Genomic DNA, 15,270 nt, shown 5'->3' on the forward strand with positions numbered 1-15,270 from the left:
ATGCCCAGCACCCACTTCAGCAGAACATGCATGTGGAGGCTCCTTTAAGCGCACACGAGTCGCACCGAAACTCAAATGCGCCCGCAGGTCCACCAGCGCATGATGGAGCTTTACTTCAGCCGAGATCATCCAATGGACTGCAGCCAGCCATGGATACCCGCCGGAGTGTGGTCCAGTCGCCAGAGATTGCTCTGTTGCTGGCTCTCAAGACATGCGATCCCGCCGAGCTCACAAAGGTAAGCCAGGAGGGGCTAAGCGGATCGGCGGATTGGTTCTTGGCAGTGTACTGATTCTCTAACAGAAATACAGTCTACCCAAGCACCCAAACGTTCGTGGGAATGTTGGCATGGCCAATCTGGGAAACACCGTAAGTGAGCGAGGGATGTGGCCTGTCATGTCTGGTCCACAGCGCAGCAGACCTCTTGGATCCAGCATCTGTCGAGTCCTCGGTGCCATCCACCCTGCTCATGCACCTTGGAAGCGAATCTGACTCTTGCTCGAATCAAAGTGCTTTATGAACTCGATCATGCAATGCTTGTTCAGCTGCGAGCTTCTCGTGGCCTTCATTATGAGTCCTTCGTACAAGCAGCATCTGAATACCAGTAGCCCGACTCGAGGCCGGATGGCAAGCGGTCAGTACGGCGCTGAGAGAATATTGGGCATTTAGGCGCCCCCGAGCATGCGGTTGAGTGGAGGCTGGCGCTGGCCCAGTACACTCGACTGCTGCTTTGGCTATTGCCTTTGGGGGGTCGGCTTTGGCGTCTGGGCTAGATGCTGACATCTCGACCGGGCTTTCCATCCCTCTGGCGCGCATCAGCTTTCCATGACCTGGTTCGAGATGTCATGAAGGATAACGACCGGCGGAAGATCATCACACCACTCAGCTTCAAAAAAACCGTGGATTCCTGCTCGGCAATGTTCGCAGGATTCGAGTGAGTATCTGGCACGGATCAGTCGGTGGCCCTGGATTGCCCGTTAACCATGGACCTCTGCCTATCGTCTAACATCTTTGCCTGCGCTTCATCATAGTCAGCACGACTCACAGGGTTCGTCTCCGGGGCGGCCGCCAATGTAGCATTGAGCTCGGTGCATTCAGAGTGAGAAGAACAGAGCTGACCACGACGATGCGCATGCGTCCACAGAGTTTCTGCGGTTCGTACTTGATTCGCTCCACGAAGACTTGAATCGTGTATTACGAAGACCAAAGTTCACATACACTGATCAAGACGTAGAGCGGCTGAGGTTAGTAGGGTGTGTGTTGAGAGTGAGCGGCAGAGAGATTGTGGGATCGCTGTCTGGTTGGCCTGTTTCGATATTTGCCGGATCTACTCTCTACTGAATGCCGCGCCGTCTCGATCCCATCCGCTCCGCACGGTATTCTATGCAAACGACCTGATTCTGCAGCGATGTCGACAAAGCCAAGCTCTCTTGGGCTCGCTACCATAGCGCAAGCTCTAGTGCCGTCTTTGGTAAGATGCTGCTGATCATTCTCTGAGAGGCATTTGTGCACACAGTCGATATATAGCTTGATCGCAACAATGCCGCAGATATTCAGAAGTACTGGTCGCTGCTGAGGGTGGCGTCTGGAAAATCGACAAGATGCACCGTTGCTAACTCTGTATCCACGGCTCGCATCTCAGACATGTTTGGCGGCCAACTGCAAAGCACGGTCGAGTGCCAGACTTGCCACTACAAGTCCGTGACCTTCGAGACGTTTTGGGACTTGTCGCTTCCGATACCGACGGTAAGGGACAGCTACCACATGGTTTTGACCGCTTGTGCCAACCGACTTCGCAACGAGGCGACTAGATGCAGGATAACTGAGCTGGCGTCGCGCAACAATTGGGATCTGGATGCAGTCGTCTTCGGACCTCCGAAGCTCTGTGTCCCGGATGTCCAAACAGCCGTGCAGGCTGCATGACTGTCTCACCGAGTACTCCAAGGAAGAGATGCTTGAGGAGCCGTACAAATGTGAAAAATGCAAGAAGCCCAACAAAGCGACGAAGCGGATTACAATCTTTCGGTCTCCGGAGATCCTCGTCCTGCGTGAGTGTTGCTGCAGCGATCGGGTCCTTGGCACACCCGGCGACCCGGAGACCGACAGGCGCCAGGCACATGGGCCGACAGAACGTGGGCACCGCTGATGTTCTCGATTGCATCCCGTGCTGATTCAATCTGACCATCTGCCACTGCTGATCGACTGCAGATCTCAAGCGGTTCTCGTACACCATGTACAGCCGGGACAAGATCGAGACGTGTGTGGCATTCCCGGTGCGAAATCTCTCGATAGAGTTTATGCTGAGCGACATCTCGCCGTTCAAGGACGACGCCCAGTCGTACGACCTGTTTGCCACCTCAAACCATATGGGCGGACTCGGTGGCGGTCACTACATTGCGTACACGAAAAACATCGATACGGAGGCGTGGTATCAGATGAACGACAGCAAAGTTTCTCCCATGCCGGGGGACGGCCCGGGTGCCAACTTGGGATCGAGCACCTATGTACTGTTTTACCAAAAGCAAAGGGCATCGAAGCGGGAGAGCATCGACTGATGCAATTTCTTGCCTGGACGGATGGGGTGGGAACACGAGGCGAATACAACAGACATTCCTGACACCAAGACAGCGTTTCTGATATTCAGATATCGCCCACGATATTCATACAGCGTTCCTGATATTCAAACAAAGTAAACCCACCAGGGCGTTTGCTGCCGTTTGGTGGTGAGTGATCAAACCCGTCGTCACACTGGGTCCGGCCAGCCATCTCGGGATGTCGGCTGGCCACCGGCTGGCCATATCAGTCCCGTGACTCTGGCCGCACTCTGGCTGGCGCTGCCGCCAGATCTGCTCCCTCCTCCAGGCTTCCCCACTCTGCATTCTTTGGCTCTCCAGCACCGCCGATCTCATCAACGGCCCTCATCCCTCCTCCCTCGTCAACAACACAATGGATCTGGATCCCACCATCGGCTTCGAGACAGGACCCAAGATCACGATCCTGGATCTGGACAATGAGCAAAAGGCGCTGACCTTTGTCCTGTCCAATACCGACCTGTCGGTGGCAAATGCCGTCCGGCGAGTGATGATTGCCGATGTGCCGACGATTGCAATCGATCTTGTCGAGATCGAGAACAACACGGTAGGCAGCAGAGCGCTCGCACTGGCAGATGTGCTGGAGCCAGATGTCCTTGGCCGTGCATACACCAGGCGTCATCGGGGCTGAGTCTGCATGGCTAGTGCTGTCTGATCGATTGGGTCCGCCTTGGTGGTTTCTGGATGGTGTCTCAGCCGGCCACCTTGCCGATCATTGCCGCGGCTGTTGACCGTCGGTATCTGTTTGAATTGTCATGGCCAAAATCGCCATCGCCATCGCCATCTACGTCAACGTTGCCCTCCTGGATCGCTCGGTTCCAGACCGTGCTGTCGGACGAATTCATCTCACACCGGCTCGGGCTCATTCCGCTGGTCTCAACGGACGCATCAAGCATCGTCTACACCCGAGACTGCAACTGCACGCAATCCTGTCCCCGGTGCTCAGTGCAGCTCACACTGGATGTCAAGTGCACGGACGACCGGACTCGGTCGGTGACCTCCCGTGACCTGATCTCGTCGTCGTCGACCTGCTACCCTGCGCTGCTCAACGATAACGATCCCGGTGTGCTGATCGTCAAGCTTCGTCGCGGACAGGAGATCAAACTGACGTGCATTGCGAAGAAGGGAACGGCCAAGGAGCATGCCAAGTGGTCGCCTGTCACCGGCGTCGCCTTCGAATACGACCCCCACAACCGACTTCGACACACGACCTACTGGGTCGAGGACGATGTGAAGAAGGAATGGCCGCTGAGCGAATGGGGCAAAACACAAGATGAGCCGGCCGACGACGAGCCCTTCGACTATTTGGCAAAGCCCGATACGTTTTACTTTGGCATCGAAGGAACCGGCGCCATTGAGCCCAAGGACGCTGTCGTTGGCGGCCTGAACATCTTGATATCCAAGCTCAAGCTGCTGCAGCGATGTGTATCCGACATCATGCAGGAGGAGGAGGACGAGAAGAACCGCGCGGGTGGCCAGAGACTTTATTAATGCCTCCCGGCCCCGGACCGTGGTGCCGAGGCTGTGTGTGTGCTCGACCTTATCGGACGACCAGGGATTGCGATAATCCGTGCATGACGAACGGACCGACAGTGTCTTGGCTACGGCTTGACTATGGCCGCTGGTTTCTGGATGAGTTCTTTGCTGAATATACGAGAGGCCGTTTGCAGTGTTTCCAGAGTGAACACCAGTCTGCCATCGCCTATGAGGACGATACCGTGACAGAGTGCCCGATACCGATTGCAAGTCAACTCATCCAAAGGCCCATATCGATGCGCTGGAGATCGCAGATGCCATACCGACAGGAGGGAATGTCTCCGTGTGTCCATGCTCGAATATCGAGCCCATTCGACTGGGAGCACAGAGGTGCGATCCCACAAGACGAAACGGAGTACCTGTTCGGGTGGTGACAGCGATCGCTTTCTGCGTCCTGGAGGCACGCCCATCCATCACCAGAGACGCCGAAGACCCCACAACGGCGAACATCCAACCAAGATCCACATGGAGGCCAAGCCGTGTCGTGTGGAGCTGTCTGGACGGTCCAAAGCGTATTGGATCTCGAGAGTGTGTCCTCTTGACCGACAACAGGCAGTGGTTCGATTCTTAAATAGCGCAAATGGGTGCTGTCTCGTTTCGTTCTGAGCAAGCTGTATTTAGAGCACAAATATAGAAAATACGAGGGCTAAGCTGCGGGCACACCTTGAGCGCCATCAAGGGGAGGCGACACGGGCCACACAGGAGACTATGTATGAGATCGTTGTTGGTCTGGAAGGGCGGCCGTCAAGGGCTACTTTGGAGAATAATGAAACGCTTGAACAAATGCACTAAGCTTCAACCGTCCAAGCATACTGGCGGGTGCGCGAGCGTTGAGTCAATTTGGAAGTCGCCAGCTCGATACACTAGAGTCGACTTGACATGCTTGGTTACTGCCGGTGAAGGCGTGGTCGTTCGAGCTGTGGCCATGACGATCAAGCGATCCAGGAGGCGAGCTTTCTGTTGGTTTCGGCGACGGGATCAAACAAGTTGCCGATGGCAGCAATGTAGCCATCGGGGCGGACGAGGATGTAGTCGGCGTGTCTCTGTCGAAGGACATGCTCAAAGCCATACTGGTAGTCGATCAGCACACTCATGCCCAGACTGCATCGGAGGCGATCGCCAAATGGAATGACGGCGAAGCGGGCCACATTCGAGAGCTTGAGGAGCTGCAGTTGGCTGTTGATGCGGTCGATCTCGGCGACGCTCAGGCTTCGGGTGTGGGCGTACAAGAAGAACTTGAATCCCGTGGTCAGGGACAGAGCCCGGTAGAGACTGAGTCGTCCCGCCGTGGATTCGGGCAGATCGGAAAGAAGGTCAAGGTCGGGGAGCCTGTCGCCGGCCTGCAGTGCCGATTTGCTGGAGCGGCCTGTTATCCAGTTCCAGAAGCGGGAGAGCGGAGCCCATGCGGGCTTTGCACGGTAGTTGACGGCGATGCCCGCGATGCGTCTAAAGTATTCAACCTTGAGCGACTTGAGCATCGGGAGAATGAACAAGAACCCGCGGAGTCCCACACGGACCAGCCACGAAGACGACATCACTCCCAAAATAAGGGTGTCGGTGACTCTGAGAACATCGGCACCGACGCGATGACGCTCCGGGTGGTAGGTGTCGAGGACCGAACTGGGGACCTGTCCCTTCAAGTACAAGGCCAGCTTCCAGCCGAGGTTGTATGAGTCCTGGATCGAGGTGTTGAGGCCCTGACCGCCCGCCGGAGAGTGCACATGAGCAGCGTCGCCAACCAGAAAGACGTTACCCTTGCGATAGGTGCCTGCCTGGCGCAGCTGGGAGCCAAAGACAGAGAGCCAGTGGGTCTCTTTGATGACGTAGCCGGTGTTGGTGAGGCTGTTGAGTGACGCCTGTATTTCCTCCTTGGTGACGACATGATCCTTGGGCAGGCGGCCCAGGCTCGGGTTGATAGTGATGATTCGGAAGATGTTGCCGTCCATGGGGGCGATAAAGGCCATGCCCCGTCCAGGGGAGATCATGATGGGCCCATCGATGGCGAATCTGGACTGGTCGTCCAAGGTGACATCGGCGAGCAGGCCCGAGAACGCATAGTTCTTGCCCTCGAAGGAGATGCCAAAGAGCTCGCGGACTTTGCTGCGGGAACCGTCGGCACCACACAGGAACTTGCACTGGATCGTGCGCTTCTGGTGTGGAGCCACCGTCGAGGCCACCGTGACAGTCACGGTCCCGTTCAGCTCGGCGGCATCGACAAGCTCAATGCCTCGATGGACGGGCTGGCCCAGGTCCAGGAGGGCGTCCTCGAGGATCTGCTCGGTGACGACCTGCGAGATGCCGAGGACAAAGGGATATTTGGTGTAGGGCTGCAGCGGGTCGGTCTCGATATGGGTTATGGAGCGGATGCTCTTGCTCTTCTGGAAGTTGATCGAGGGAATGATATACCCAGAGTTGATGGCCTTCTCTGAGATTCTTGGATCGATCTGTTCAAAGGTCTCGACGGTTCTCGGATGGATGGCCAGGGCCCGAGAGAAGCTGGACTTTGTCTGGTGCTTCTCGATGATGCAAACGTCGATTTCTCGGCGGGCCAGCTCGATCGCCAAGGCCAGGCCAGAGGGACCGCCTCCGACAATCATGACACTGACGGTGGAGGGCAAAACGGTGAGATCGGGGGCGTTTCCCGGGACGGAAGCTTGGGCGGAGCTGGAAGACATGCTGGTGTTGGTTGGGGTCTGGCGGACGCAAGAAGATTGGGATTATCAAGAGGCGGGCGGTCAGCATCATTGGACTTTTGGAGCAAACGAGCACCAGTCCGAGCGGACGAGTGGGCGGGCGCAATCAGCTGCGGAGCAAGAATCGGACGGATGCCACCAAAGGTATGAAGTGTGCGAGGCAGGACAGAGGGAACCACACGCTCATACCGTGGTAGCCAAGTGGTGTAGTGCGGTTAGATCATCGAAAGGCAGGCGGTGCCTTTTTTTATACGGAGGTCCTGGGGAAGTGCAAGCAATCCAAGGGGTCCAGCAAGTTTGGAGCGACGCGGGGAGCTGTGGGCAGCGGATGAGATGACTGCGACGCGCAGGAAGGGCGACGCGGGCGTTACGCCGGGGCCGAGACATGGAAGAGCACAACGGCATGGGTCATGGCCGAGTGACCAGAGGAGCGACAAGGATGCACAATTGGAGCCAATGGTCGGCCCGGTAAAACTGGGGAACTGGCGTGGGAGCGACGCAGGGCGACGGCCGTTGCGCAGGCAGCGATGGGAGATGCACACCGTGGTTGCGACTGGTGGCGCCTGGTGGCAACTGATGTGGCGACTGATGTGGCGATGATGCGGAAGAGTGTGGAAACAGTGTGGAAACAGTGTGGAAACGATACGCCAGTCACACGGCATGCATCAAGGATATCGACCGGGGATCTGGAAGGACCGGCAATTGATCAGCAGCACCACTTCCGCCGTTTGACATTTGCGGGGCTGGTGCTCGGACAAGGCCGGGGCGGGCGATCCCGGAGAAACCAGGCGGGCGGATGTGTCAGCACCGAATCGAATGCGGCTCGAGCCAGCCGTCAAGGAGTCGATGTCCGCCTTGGTCGTGTCCATCAGCACCAGATCGACCGGCCCCTCGATCTGCTCATCCGTAAATCGGCCAGCCGACCAGCACCACAGCCGACAGCTCGCCATGGTTGCGCGGAGAAGCACCCTGCCCAGAAAGGAGGTCCTGGCAACGAGAGAGCGCACACACCAGAGCGATGTCCTCGACAAGCAGCAGGAGTTCCGGGCCAGCCACGCCGGGCTGACTCTGGCCGAGCGGATGGGCCCGTGCCCGTTCCTGTTCCGCACAAACATGCAGGAGGCCGGCTTCTTCCCCTACAGCGCCGACATGCTCCCCCAAGACGCTGCTCCGATCCAGGCTTTCGCCAAGCTCGAATGTCCCCAGTTCTGCTACTACATTCGCAAGTTGCGGGTCACCATGGGCAGAGGGCTGCGCGAAGGTCCCAACCCGACCGACATTGATCTCGGACCGCACAAAGCCATTTCTCGTCGACATGCAATGCTCCAGTACAACTTTGACGAGCAGCGGTTTGATTTGATTGTACTCGGAAAAAACGGCATTTCCGTCGACAATCGGCTCGTGCTGCCCTCCATGGGACCGTTTCCGCTAAAGCACAGGTAAGGCTCAAGCAACGGAGCCGCCCTCTGGAAGGCTGCGGGCCGGTAGTCGCATATCGTCGTCTCCGATGGTGTTGCTGCAGTCGTACTGAGCCGTTGCCGGACTCGCTTCACGGTTCCAGAGCGGTGCTGGCTTTCGGAAGCTTTTCCGCGACGTTCCTGCTCTGCACCGTCGATAACCCCAAGGATGCCCCGCTGGAGGCACAGACCTACGCCCTCAACCGAGATCCCGCCAAGGTCATTACCAACGAGTTCTTGGCTTCGACTCGATCAACATCTGTCGCCGATACGGCCTTGAGTCCTGCTCAGGGCCCACCAGCGAAGCGGCAAAGGGTTCAAAAGAATTGATCATTGGAGCCATACAACCCCCGACGAGCCAGAACACAGCGGGCATATGGTGCGATACAGTTTTGGTTGGTCGGTCCAAATGTCACTCAGGGTTCACAACAGCACTCACAAAGCGAGACGAGATCGCCTGGTTTACAGCTCGCGGATTGTGTTTCTGTGCATCCAGAATACACTCATGAAAGCCTCATCTCCCCCAACGATCAGCTATATCACTGAGACCGGGCAGGACGACCCGAGACTTTTAGCCACCCCAGGAAAGCGGTCGGCTTGCTGTCCAACAGGATGCATCGTCAATGCATCCTGGCTACTTCTCGATGACGAGACTGTATCGAGGATAAGGAGTGGCCATCATATTTGTACTGAGAATGGTTGGTGCACATGGAGCGGCTCCGGCTGACCAACGGCAGTCAATCTGGGTCCCGAGAGTGTAATCGATGCCGGACTGGGAACTGGACGTGACCCGGAGAGTCGGCGAGAGCCGTGAGCGCAGAGTCGGTTTTGGTCCCCCACCGTCAGTACTACATGGCTTTGGTGATCCGCCATATATTTCGAACGGAATATACCAAGCGATGAATTGGTGTTCAAGCAAGAAGAGACTCGTACGGAGCACAAGAGGAAAGAAACGACCTGATCAATCTATTGCTGAGTCACCGTCCGCTGATCAGTTGCGGCCGGTGCGGGTGAAGATGCTGACTTCGGGATACTCGTCGTCCTTCAGCTCGCTCGACGGCTGGATGGGGTTGGGAAGGAAGTGAGCATGGTTCAAGTAGCTGAGACACTTCTTGGCGAGCACTGTGGTGGAGACACCGGGCGCCGAGTAGATCGAGCGGGTGTTGGCGTTGTCGAGCTTGAAGGACATGTCCATCATCATGTGCATGAGCGGGAACAGGGCATTTTGGTCGAACAAGGGGTTGGTGGAAAGGATGTACTTGAACTTTTCACGAGTTTCAAAGAGGACGGGCCAGCCAAAGGAATTGACAATCTCGAACAGCTTGGTCTCAGTGAGGATACTGTGGTGAGTGAGTGAGTGAGTGAGTGGGTAATCATAGTCGGAATCCACCATCCACACCACAACATATCACACCATATCACACCACACATTCCTCACCTGTGCTCCGAGTCGCTGATGTGGAACACAAACTTGGACAGGGACTCCTCCGAGCCGGCAATCTCGGCAACCACCTTGGCGACATGGTCGACGGGATCCATGGTCAAGGTGACGGGAGTGGCATACGACGGAGCAACACCGAGTTGGATGCATCCCTTGACATATCGCCAGATGTAGTCATCAGAGTTGGACACTGGAGCGATGGAGGTGTGAAGGTGTCAGTTGGTGTCAGTTGGTGGGTGAGTGGCACTTGACAATCGAGACCATCGATTCATGGCCAGTCCGTGGGAATGAATGAGACATTTCCACTACATCACACCACATCACATCACATCAAATTCGACTCACCTCCGTACTGGCTGTCGCCAGCAATGACGGCTGGGCGGATGATCGTCGCAGGCACTCCCCTCGATCGTGCCTTGTTGACCAGCTGCTCAGAGACCCACTTGGTCTGGCCATACCCGCCAGAGATGTTCCAGGCCGAGTAGATCGTCTCCTCGAGCGGCTTGTCTGCCTTCTTGGCCATCGGGATCGTGCCGATGGTCGAGATGTAGTGCAGCGGCTTCAGGTGGTGGGTTGTGGCCAGTCTCAGGGCCGTCGCAGTGCCGAGGACATTGGGTCCCTTGAGTCTGTCATAGTCAAACAGCCAGTGAACCTCGGCGCCGTTGTGGACAATCATGTCGGTCTCCTCGCTGATCTCCTTCCATCGCTCGTCCGAGAGTCCCCACTTGTCCTGCGACAGGTTGCCGCACAGTCCAACGAGTCGAGGCTTGAGGTTGTGGTCAAGGAAGGCTCTCTGGCTCGGATCGAGGACCAGCTTCTGAGCCGTGCTGATGATGCGCTCGACAGCCACCTGCTCGGTCGGGGCTCGGACCAGGCAGTAGATCTTGGCCCGAGGGAACTTGTGGGCCAGCTCAAAGACCAGGAAGGCACCGAGGAAGCCAGTGGCACCGGTCAGGACGATGCCGCGAGGGTCCTTGGGATAGACAAACGGAGGGAGACCCTCGGCCGTCACACTCGCATCGTCGAGCTTGGCGGCCTCGGCAGCCAGATGGACGGTCGGGGGAATCATCGGTCTGTCGTCGAGGATGTCGACAACCAACTGGGCGACATCAGTCGGTGTCATTCCGTTCGACAGGAGGATAAGTGGCGAGACCTCGACATTGAACTCGTCCTTGATGGCGAGGGCCAGACGGCCGACACTCAGCGAGTCAAAGCCGACGCCGCCGATGTAGTAGTTGCGGCCGTCGAGGGCGGGGTTGTCGATGATCTGGCTGCCAAGTGTGGAGATCTTGGCGGCGGTGCGGGACAGGGGAGTGTTGACGATGTCAAGGGTTGGATAGACAACCGACTCGCCAAAGTACTTGGCATGCTCGGCGAAACGCCTAAGCTTCTTGAGGTCGCGCTTGCCCGAGTCATTGAAGGGGAGCTGGTGTAGTTGGAAGACGTTGTGGATCGGGAACTTGGCGACGTTCTCGAGGGTAAATAGCTCCTCGGTGCGGCGGATCATCTCGCTGGGAGTTACTTTGAAGCCTGATCCCTTTCGAACGACGTAGAGCATCACGATCTCCTTCTCGGAGGTTTGGATAAAGGTACAGTCTGTGATGGTATCAGGCATATGCTTGAGAACCAACTCCTCGAGAGCATTGAGGTCGACATAGACGCCGTTGACCTTGATCTTCTGGTCGAATCTGGAGTGATGGTGTGAAGTGAGGGAGTGGATGACGTGAGTACTCGAGATGCAGGAGTTGGATGTGTCCTCAGGGTACCAGATATACACTCGTCATCGATAAGAGATGCAACACCCAGCCATCGACTCACCTTCCAACCACAGTGAACTGCTTCTCGTCAACCATCTCGACCCAGTCCATGGTGCAGACACGGGGCGAACCATCCTCGAGAAAGCCGAAGGGTGCGAGTTTGTTGTTTGGATCGGCGTTGACAAAGTTGGGGTGGTTCTTGATGGGATGATCCTTGTCGACGGCAAAGCCAAGCACGCCGCTCTTGGAGACACTCTGGTCGACAATGTTGCCCTCTTCGTCAAAGAGGAGGCATCTCACACCGGGTTTGGTCAGCTTGTAAACCAACTTGTCTGGAACGGTTTGGCTGCTGGCTGGAAGGCAGAATAAGGTGAACGCACCAATCAGGATTGTCTGGAGCAAGAACAGTTGATGAATTTAGTATCAAATCGTTGTGCTACTACGACAAGCAAATACTCACCTCGCTGGAGACATATGCAGACATGATTTCGGCCTTAGGAAATGCCTTCTTGACCTGTGCCACCACGTTCGCTGGAACGAACTCCGAGCCCAGGCCGATCTTTCTCGTTTTCGTCCATTTGACATCGGTATTCTGAGTCTGAGCGACACTGATGATCATCTTCATGAGCGAGGGCGTCTAAGAGGAGTGTATCAGAGGACAATCTGTCAGCACTGGAATGAAAGGCGGTTTGCCATCAATGCATACCCCTTACCAAATACAAATACCAAACACCATCTTCGAGCATTCTGATGATGCTCTTGACTTTGTCGACGGTGTTGGGTGTGGGCTCGGGTATCCAAACGGATCCTTTGAGGCTCAAGGTGCATAGCATTATAGTGAGAGTGGCGCTAAACGAAGGTGCCTGATTGCCATTCCGTGTTAGTTCTCATGCATGGATGGCTCAACACTGTCGCTCAGAATCGTGTCTTACCTGGCACAGCCCAGTACGTATATACTGAAGTACCAGCGCACCTCGGCCAGAAATTGCACCAGTATGAGGGAACTTGTATCTGATGAACCACAAAAAGGTACTGAGAGTTAGATCCTTCATTCGATCCGAGTTAGCAATACGGCTGCAATGCCATGAGTCACTTACGTCTTCGGGATGCCTGTTCGGTTGATTAGGGAGCAGCATCGAGACACAGAGGTCAGACACATTTCCAACCGGTGCTTCATTGTCTGTCATCTACTGTCGCAACCGCTAGAGCTCAACTTCCCATGCTCGACCTTTGTGGCTGGACCTTGGCTTATCAGCAATCCCAGGCACTCGCGAGATGCCGGGGACCACGGGGTCCTGATGGCTAGTGCGCCGCCACGGCGGCGCACAATAAAGAAAGAAAAAAAAATCCCAGGCACTCGCATACTCCTCTCACATACCAGTTGTTCCAGATGTTCCTAAATAGGCAATAAACTCATCAAGGGGCTCACAGACATCGAGGGACGGGGATGGAATGTCGTCCAACACCGGGAAGGTGGCAGCATCGACCAGGGTCACGCCTTCGGTGCGGCCGGGCTTGGTGTGGTGGTGGAGGATGTACTTGATCGCATGTCTGTCGGTTGGTGGCGATGTGAGTGTCAGGATCTCAGTCGACCAGCCCAGAAGAGAAGCTGGCTCGATTCAAACCCCGGACCAGCCTGCTCATCCTAACGATAGCAACCAGCACTAACCTCTCGCACAGGGCCTTGCGGGCTGCAGGAGGCAGGTTGAGGGCAAGGTTGAGTGTTTTCCTGGATGGAGTTCAAAGGACAGGTGAGACTCGACCCTTGACATGGCACGGAGCAAGGGTTGAACATGTCCCTTGCCTGAGCCCGTCCTCACGACTCCATATCACAACAGCATTTATCACACAGCAACAGACCAGAGATACTCACTTGCCAAGCATCCACAAGGCGAACGAGAAGATCACCCAGCTGGCTTCGGCCTCACAGAAGGTGCCGATGACGTCGTGGCCGTCGTCGTTCCAGCCAGGGAGAGCCTTGAGGGCCTGGGCGATGGAATAGGCTTGCTTCCACACCTGGAGATAGCTGAGTCGCTCCGAGGCACCGTTCTCGTATGTGTTGATCAAGAGGGCATCGGGCTCATCGCGAGCAGTGTTGATGAGACACTCGACGGGATGGAGCCAAGGGCCAAACGGATCGGGCGGAGGAGGGAACTTTGGCTGCTGGGAAACAGGGGTCTGGGTCCGGGGTTGAGTGTCAGCAGATTGGGCGACGACATCCTGGGTCTGCTCGGAGACAGGAGGCTGGCTCTGTTGGGCTGCTGGTGGGTGGGTCTGCTGGTAGAGGGAGATAGGGGTCTGCTGGGAGACATCTCGGCCGTCGACCGGGTCTGAAGACCCTCCAAAACAACAGGAGATGGCCCTGAGCATGGCGGAGAGGCGGGGTGAGGGCGACGAAGGTGTTGATGCCAAAGCCAGATGGGGGCAGGAGAGCGAGGAGGGAGCTGAAAGGGCGAAACGAGACAACGACGACGAGGGGAAAGGGCGAGGGGAGAGCCTTTTGTCGTCTGGGCAGCCAGGGGAAAGCGCCTTTGGCCTGGCTGCTAGCCAAATTGCATTGAATAAGTGCTCTTGCTTTCTCTCGGGGTGCTGAGTCTGCCAGCGTGACCGGCTCTGTGCCCGGGCGGTGGGTGTGGCTGGTTGCCCCTCGATGCTGTGCTGTTGCCTCGCCCAGCAATGCCTTGCTGTTTCCCCTCTTGGCCAGTGATTGGTCCATCCGACCAGAACACGTGTTCGGGTTTGACACTTCCCAAACTGTAAAGGTCATATCCAATGGCCCGACACTCCCTGCGTCCTCGACACTGCTTTCCTCGTCGTCGCTGACACGATTCGATTGATCGAGGTCATCGGCAGCGAGCACCGAAGCATCTCCGGCCAGGATGGAGTCTACGATTGATTGGGATCCCAAGAGTAGGTCCTCGTGAAAGGCATATTATTCAGGATCGCTCTCGGCCTCATCGAGGGCAACGTCATCCGATACAGCATCACGATCAGACATATACGAGTCGTCGTATGTGCTGGCGGTGTCAGCCCATGGCTGGATATACAGTGCGATCGCATCTTGCACCATGCCCGTCACAGAGACAAATGGTTCAGCTCCAAGTTGAGGGTGATGTGGTCGTTGGGATGCGCCGCTCTGAACGGGATGAGCAGCACTGGATCGATGAACATACGGCCAGGAGGGTGCTGGATCGTATGCAATGTGAGTGTGATGTTGTTGGTAGTATGAGCTGTCGAATCCTGCGTGTTTGTCTCCCTGACGCATCCATTGTCGGGGATGATGGAAAGATCAGGAGTTCGAATAGTCGGTTGGATCGGGCTGTCACGGACTTGCGATGGAATTAACACTGGTGTGCGATCGTCGGCTTGCCGGAGAGGCAGGCTCCCGATCATGCCCAAAGGAAGCGGATGGATCGAGGAATGCTGCACCGGGCAGCGACGACGGCGGATAGCCGTCTTGGGCAGGGATACCTGGATGCATGAGATCGAGAGCTGTTCCTGAATGGCACAGATGGAATGATGCAGATGAGGAGAGGAGAGAGGACGGGGAGCGAGAACCAGAGTATGGCCTGCCACGACGTGGCTGTCGGATTGGTGGCGCTGCAGTCAGAGGTGACACGGGCTGGTCGGCCTTGTGGAGCGTGTCCGCCAATCACGCGCGCGTCAGTGGCAAGGACGAGCAAATTTGTCTGGCGGCTTCCAAAAACGGAGGGGACAGTGTCGAACTTCAAACCACCGGCAACCGAGCCAGTGCTCTGCTCGATTTACGGCTGCGATGCCGATGGCTCTGGTCAGTC

At 56.6% G+C, this 15,270-nt stretch overlaps 5 protein-coding genes across 5 annotated transcripts; 3 read left to right on the forward strand and 2 right to left on the reverse strand.

The window, feature by feature from the left end:
- Positions 1-1,513: 1,513 nt before the first annotated feature.
- BJ171DRAFT_566518 (uncharacterized protein) lies at positions 1,514-2,607 on the forward strand. The gene is made up of 3 exons (XM_053113413.1): positions 1,514-1,744; positions 1,860-2,046; positions 2,207-2,607. The coding sequence occupies exons 1-3, from the start codon at positions 1,643-1,645 to the stop codon at positions 2,551-2,553; spliced, it is 636 nt and encodes a 211-aa protein (XP_052968723.1). The 5' UTR covers positions 1,514-1,642; the 3' UTR covers positions 2,554-2,607.
- A 276-nt stretch (positions 2,608-2,883) lies between these two features.
- BJ171DRAFT_457098 (DNA-directed RNA polymerase) lies at positions 2,884-4,301 on the forward strand. The gene is made up of 2 exons (XM_053108333.1): positions 2,884-3,136; positions 3,412-4,301. The coding sequence occupies exons 1-2, from the start codon at positions 2,945-2,947 to the stop codon at positions 4,078-4,080; spliced, it is 861 nt and encodes a 286-aa protein (XP_052968724.1). The 5' UTR covers positions 2,884-2,944; the 3' UTR covers positions 4,081-4,301.
- Positions 4,302-4,710: 409 nt separating this feature from the next.
- BJ171DRAFT_440150 (FAD binding domain-containing protein) lies at positions 4,711-7,148 on the reverse strand. The gene is made up of 2 exons (XM_053108044.1): positions 7,008-7,148; positions 4,711-6,818 (listed from the first exon to the last, which is right to left on the reverse strand). The coding sequence occupies exon 2, from the start codon at positions 6,798-6,800 to the stop codon at positions 5,058-5,060; it is 1,743 nt and encodes a 580-aa protein (XP_052968725.1). The 5' UTR covers positions 6,801-6,818; positions 7,008-7,148; the 3' UTR covers positions 4,711-5,057.
- A 618-nt stretch (positions 7,149-7,766) lies between these two features.
- BJ171DRAFT_579622 (uncharacterized protein) lies at positions 7,767-8,605 on the forward strand (the record flags this gene model as incomplete). Its single annotated transcript, XM_053113976.1, has 2 exons — positions 7,767-8,257; positions 8,380-8,605. 2 exons carry the CDS (start codon positions 7,767-7,769, stop codon positions 8,603-8,605), a joined length of 717 nt encoding a protein of 238 aa, XP_052968726.1.
- A 615-nt stretch (positions 8,606-9,220) lies between these two features.
- Positions 9,221-10,935, reverse strand: BJ171DRAFT_440152 (male sterility protein-domain-containing protein). The gene is made up of 4 exons (XM_053108045.1): positions 10,062-10,935; positions 9,714-9,906; positions 9,423-9,615; positions 9,221-9,394 (listed from the first exon to the last, which is right to left on the reverse strand). Exons 1-4 carry the CDS (start codon positions 10,837-10,839, stop codon positions 9,368-9,370), a joined length of 1,191 nt encoding a protein of 396 aa, XP_052968727.1. The 5' UTR covers positions 10,840-10,935; the 3' UTR covers positions 9,221-9,367.
- Between the last annotated feature and the right edge of the window lie 4,335 nt (positions 10,936-15,270).

Source organism: Polychytrium aggregatum (genome assembly GCF_025602895.1).
Source record: "Polychytrium aggregatum strain JEL109 chromosome Unknown BJ171scaffold_10, whole genome shotgun sequence".
In the NCBI taxonomy this organism is placed as follows: Eukaryota; Fungi; Chytridiomycota; class Chytridiomycetes; order Polychytriales; genus Polychytrium; species Polychytrium aggregatum.